General features: G+C 45.8%; 1 protein-coding gene across 2 annotated transcripts in view; it reads right to left on the bottom strand.

Annotated features, from left to right (window-relative positions):
* Window positions 1-326: 326 nt before the first annotated feature.
* Window positions 327-6,000, bottom strand: part of CASP7 (caspase 7) — a 29,605-nt gene continuing 23,931 nt past the window's right edge. The window contains exons 4-7 of one of the 2 annotated variants that reach the window (XM_029244907.1): window positions 5,639-5,767; window positions 3,114-3,289; window positions 2,626-2,755; window positions 327-652 (exon numbers count right to left, since the gene is read on the bottom strand). In XM_029244907.1, coding sequence (XP_029100740.1) covers window positions 429-652; window positions 2,626-2,755; window positions 3,114-3,289; window positions 5,639-5,767 — 659 coding nt within the window. In that variant the 3' untranslated portion in view covers window positions 327-428. The remainder of the gene's footprint in view (window positions 653-2,625; window positions 2,756-3,113; window positions 3,290-5,638; window positions 5,768-6,000) is intronic. The other variant, XM_029244906.1, reaches the window with a different exon arrangement.

Raw genomic sequence — 6,000 nt, 5'->3', positions numbered from 1 at the left:
GCAATACAGGCAAACGAATATCCCTTTGGCTGTTTTTTGTCAAGCACTCTCTTTGCCAGGTAGAAATTTGACTCTGATGGTCTACCAAAGTCACCACCAATCACGGTGGACACAGCCAAAACTCATCTGCAGAGGTCATTTTTGTTGTATGTACTAAGTGTGACAACAAGGAAAAAGAAAGACAAACAGAAAATTAATCCTAAGAGAAAGTCACCAAATGGATAACAATGTTAAAAAAAAAAATGTCTCTGAAAATTCAGAGACGATAAGACAGCACCAGAAAGTTTCCTGTTGAATCAATTTTCCTGAAGTTAAAATCTTTTAGAGTTTCTGGATCTTTCAAAGCATCAAAAAAAAAAAAAAAATCTGATTCATCAACAAATGATCTGTAGCTTCTCAGCTAGAATGCGCCCCTGGAATGGTTATCTTCAGAAGTAGAGTTCCTTGGTGAGCATGGAGACCACACATGGGATCTGCTTCTTCTCATGGAAGCATGGGTCATTAGATTGAGATTCAAAGTGCCTGGCCACCCTGTCATTCACCCTGGTGAGAATCTGCAAGATCTCCAGGCTCTTCCCGTGCTCGTTCAGGATGGAGCAGAGGGCCTGCACAAACCAGGAGCCACTCCCTGGGTTCCTCCATGAGTAATAGCCTTCAGCGGGAGAGAAAGAAGATGAAATCAGCTGACCTGGCCACTGCTCCGCTCACCACCCAGTAGGAGCTGTCAGTGTTTGGGGCCTTCGCACGTGCTTTTCTGAAGTGACAGTACTCCCTGCCTATCCGTGCAGGGTATGTGTCCCACAGGTAACCACCCTAAAACACAAATCTCATCCTGTCCCTCTCCTACCTACAACAGCTCCCTCGCACCCCTATGTTACGGTGAGGTTCAGGCTACTTAGCACAGCCCACAGGGCCCACGACAAGGTGGCCCCCTGTCTACCTGTCCGGGTTTGAACTTTGCTAATGCCCGGTCACACCCTGTGCTATGGTCTCTCGCTCCTCTCTGTGCCGTGGGAGTGAAAAGGCAGTGGTCTACAAGCCAGGGTGAGAGCTCTCAACAGAAGCCACAATGCCCGGCACCTTGATCTCAACCTCCAGAACTGTAAGAAATGAATTTCTGCCCCCCAGTCTGTGGTCTTATGTTAGCACAGCCGGAGCAGACTGACAGCCCCTGTGGTCCAGCCTTTTGAGTTTTACCAACGCACTGAGCCACCTGCCCCTGGGCGCTCTGTCTGGTGAGCCCTCTCTCCCTTCCTCCTGCTGTTTGGTTTTTCAAGACCCAGTTACAGCAGCTCTTTTTTCCAGAAGGCTCTCTCACCTGCCTCCCTAGAGTTCACCCTTCTTCCTTTAGTTCTGCTACACCTGGCTCAGAGCACCTCCAACCTGAGTAACAGGATGGTTCACACAGACACATGTTGCCGTGACTCCGTCTCCCTCTCACGGGCAGGAGACCAGATTTCTTTCTTCCACGCACAATCCTTAAAACTTGTGACGTTATCATTCTCACAAAACCCCATCTGTAGATCCCGCCAGAGCTGGTTTTCCAAACACAATGGCCTATTTACTGTAACCAGTACCTCTGTATCAAGCACTTGACAAACTACTACTACAGTTGGGAGAATTCTAACTTAGTGATGGTTTTTACCCCAAACAAAGGAAGTTCACTGAACTCACTCAGGCAGACCTGGAGCTTGGTTAATCCTAAGGTGGCTTGCTTGCTGCAGGCGTTTCTGGTGTCTCTTAACAGGCTGCCATATAAAAGAACTGGTCTGAGCTCTAACTCTATTACATACCCAAATCTTTATATGACCTTGGGCAGGTCACCTAAACTCACCCAAGCTCAATTTTTTCTTCTATCTGTAAAATTAGGACAGATGTAACACCTTTCCTAACTACCTACGCAATTATTTCAGGGATGATTGAGGTAAAAGACATGAACAACACTCGGTAAATTGTAAAGTGCCATAGAAATGTTTGTTCTTATAATTCCCAACAATGATAATAATAATCATAAATGAGAGAATTCAGCCTTCTTTGGAGAGAAAAGTGACTACGCCCCTGTGGTAGGCAGAATAATGGCCCCCAGAATAATGGCGCCCAGGGATGTTCATGCCCTAACTCCAGGGCCTGTGAATATGTTACCAGACATGGCAAAAAAGAGCTTCGCAGATGTGATCGAGGTCAAGGAAACAAGATGGGGAAATTATTCTGGATTGTCCAGGTGGGATTAATCTAATCACAGGAGTCCTTAAAAGAGGGGAACCCTTCCCAGCTGTGGTCAGAAAGAGCGGTGTAAGGGTGGAGGGAGGGTCAGAGATGGGAGGTTGCCGGTTTTGAAGCTGGAGGAAGGAGGCCACGGGCCAAGGAATACAGGTGGTTCTAACATGCTGGGAAAGCAAGGACGTGGATTTTCCCCTCTACAGTCTCCAGAAGGAACTGTAGCCCTGCCAACCCATTTTGGAATTCCGTCCTCTGGAACTGTAAGGTAATACATTTGTGTGTGTTAAGCCACTATGTTTGTAGCAATTTATTTCTACAGCAGTAAGAAACTGACATAGCTGCAAGCCTTCATTTCGATGGTGGGCCGGATGGCATGGTCTGGTTAGCAGACAATGGACGTGATACCTGGAACTGTGGAATAGGCGAAGAGAAAGTCGGCTTCAACTGGGATCTTATATCGGGGACTAGCATCTGTGTCACTGATAGGCCCCGAGTCGGCCTGGATCCCATCATCAAGCTCTGTCCCCCGGCAAGCCTAAATATCAAAGCAGAGATCACTCCGTGAAGTTGGGAACAGAAACATGTGTGCTGTTCACTGCCGTGTCCCAGTGTTGTCTACGCTTGGCATGTACTAGCAATGCAACAATCTTCAAGATAATTTGATAATGTGTCAAATCAGTAAGCAGAGCAAATAAAAATACTGCAATGTCTTAAACTCTCATAATTTGTGATCCAATGCGATCTAAATGCAGATGGCAAGGATTTAGAGGTAGAAAAATACAACCCAAATTTGCATACCCCAATAGAAACAGCATGTAGATTTGTAAAAAATGACACAATCCAAGTCACTGTGTAATCTTTTGCCATTTCTATGGACTTTGGAAAGGGATTACCTGAATGAAGAAGAGTTTGGGTTTCTCTAACAGGGTTTTGCATCGATCCCCCCTAAAATGGGCTGTCAAGTCCTTTATTGCTGTCTTGCCATCTGTTCCATAAATTAAATTTTCTTCTCCGTGGCTTAATAAGATGCAGGCAAAGCAGGCTGAATTTCTGTGGTCCTCTTCAGAAGCTGCAAGCGATTTAAACATTGAAAGGTTAAAACCTATGTCCTGTGGGACCTCAGAGGTGGTATTCCCTTCCAGCCTGGCAGCTTTTACTGACACAGAGGGACGGGCAGATAGTGGAGAAGCACCCCTGGACGACACTGGAGAGAAGTTAGAGAGGGGGAGAATTCTAGAATTCTCTAGAATTCTCATGAGGAAGAGAACCCCAAGGGTAGGAGGGCTTCAGGCAGCAGCTGGGAGTCAGCATATGGGGTTGCTGGAGGGTGTGGCCTTTGTTAGGTCTGTGACACTGGGTGAGTTACTTAACCATTTTGTGCCTTGGTTTCCTTGTCTGTAAAATGGAGACAACAGTACCCATTAAATGAGTTGATATTTGTAAAGCAGACCACAAGAGTATTGGGCAAGTATTTGTTAAAGAAAATAAAACACACTAAGTGAAAGAAGCCACTTACTAAAGGAAAAATACTCTACGATTCCATGTATATGAGGCTCCTAGAGTAATCAGGTTCACAGAGGCAGAAAACAGAATGGTGGTTGCCAGGGGTTGCGGGGATGGGGAAATGCGGCGTTAGTGTGTAATGGGGACAGAGTTTCAGTTATGCAAGATGAAAAGAGTTCTTCTGGAGACGGGTGGTGATGGCCGAACAATGTGAATGTACTCACTGCCACTGAACTGTACACTTAGAAGTCGTTAAGATGGTAACTTTTATGTTATGTGTAGTTTACCACAATTTAAAAAGTAAAAAATAAGATTACAAAAAAAAAAAAGAAAGAAAGAAAATGCTAGGTTGGCTGTCAATTTAGGATACTGAGGAGAGGAACCATAAATTATGTAATGGGTTGGCTCAGCTTGATTTCATCTAAGGTTCTGTGGTTCTAACTAACTAGCTAGCTAACTAACTAATTACTATAACCTATCCTCTCTTCTTCTCTTCTCTTCATCAATGATGAGGGAAGAAGAAGATTTAGAATTTCTTAATTCCCCAGCGGCCCAGTGGTTAGGACTCCACTCTCTCACTGCCAAGGGCCCGGGTTCGATCCCTGGTTGGGGAGTTAAAATCACACAAGCTGTGCGGTGTGGCCAAAAAAAAAAAAAAAGTAGTAAAGAATTTCTTGAGCACCTACTGCGGGCAGACAGTGATCTAGGTACTTTGCCGGAGTTATCTTATTTAATCCCTACAAGAGCTGCTTGAAGAAGGCCTCGTTTATCTTTATTTCACTGATAAAAAAATGGAATCTCGGAGAGGTCCTAGAACTTTGTCCTGTCTAGAAAAATCACCATGTTGCTACTTTGACAGGACAATAAATGAGAATTCTGTGATCCTGACATGCCCTGGACACGGGTGGAATAACTCCCTTTTCATAAGGACAGAAACTACAACTGGGCAAGCCCTTACATCTGTAGAGGCCATTACCCTTCTCAAATCACATTCACAAACTTTCCCTCAGCTAATGCTGACTGCGGCCCCAAGAAGCAGGAGGAGATAGTGTCATGATCCGCATTTCAGGAAAGTAAAACACCGAGAAGGCACAGATGCCTTGCCTAGCTCGCCCAGCTGCTAGAACTTGGACTAGACCCCACATTTGTACTCTTGACTTCCAGTCTGCTCTACCATGTGGCCTACTAGGGTACAGAAGGTGGGCTCTTAAGATTCCTGTTTGAAGAAATAAGGAAAAGATGCCTAGTTTTTAAAAATATAAGAGACGGTACTTAAGAGAGGGTGTTATGGGGGGGGTCTTTACTTTGTTTAGCTGCACAGCTGAGAAAAGCAGCACTGATTGGAATTGTGTGCCTACCCTCCACCCATGGGTCACCATCTAATGAGCTGGGAGGGCATTACTTTCAATCATTTGCCCTAAATGCGAGAATATCCTAGGTGGCTTCCACTAGATGGTGTGATGTAATAGAAAACGTAATTGTTCTGGAATCGGAAGACCAAGGCTCGAGGTTCGGTTCTGCCCCTACTAACTATGCCTTCAGTATGGCCTTTATCCTCTCTAAAGCTCTGTCCCTATATTCATGAAACGGGCATGATAATATTGTTGGCCAGCATGCAGGGGTTGTGTTAAAGATCTAAAGAAACAATTTTGTGAACATGGAATTGGCGTTTTGAAATTGAGACCATTCTGTAGATACGGAACCTATTTCTCTTGCTGTGATGTAAGCTGCTTTCACCTTTTTAGGGGGAGATCTAAGTTTCCAGAGAGACAGGTGCCCCAGAGACAGGTATGGAGTCACCCAGAGGAAGGAAGGGCTTCCCACGCTGAGACATTTCCCTCCTGCGTGTGAAGGTGTCTTCCCCAGACCAGGTGGGGAGAAGGAAGAAGACTGAAGGAGGAAGGGCAGGATGCACCTTTTTTCAGCAGATCTTGCATCCTGGCACAAGAGCAGTCATTATAGACGGTCACATCGAAACCCAGGCTTCGGAAGCACTTGAAAAGAGCCTCAGCATCTTTGTCTGTTCCGTTGCGGACACCCATTCCTGTGGGAATCAAGCACCGAGTCCACGATGAGTGCCACGTGCTGGTACCATCAGGCCAGGTGCTCCGGTGTAAATGCTGCCAAGGTCACGATTTAGATGAGCGACTGAAATAAGAAGCAAACTCAAAGGAGAGGGTAACTCAGCCCACCCACAAAAGGTGAGCCTCGTCATGGCGACTCTCAGGCCCAGTCAGCCCAAACAGCCCGCCTTGATCCTCAGCCAGATCCCACATG

The sequence above is a fragment of the Monodon monoceros genome, unplaced genomic scaffold (assembly GCF_005190385.1).
Source record: "Monodon monoceros isolate NGI ecotype Baffin Bay Population unplaced genomic scaffold, NGI_Narwhal_1 Super_Scaffold_4, whole genome shotgun sequence".
NCBI lineage: Eukaryota > Metazoa > Chordata > Mammalia > Artiodactyla > Monodontidae > Monodon > Monodon monoceros.
The sequence above is the reverse complement of the archived record's forward strand: the minus strand, read 5'-3'. Positions and strand labels throughout refer to the sequence as shown.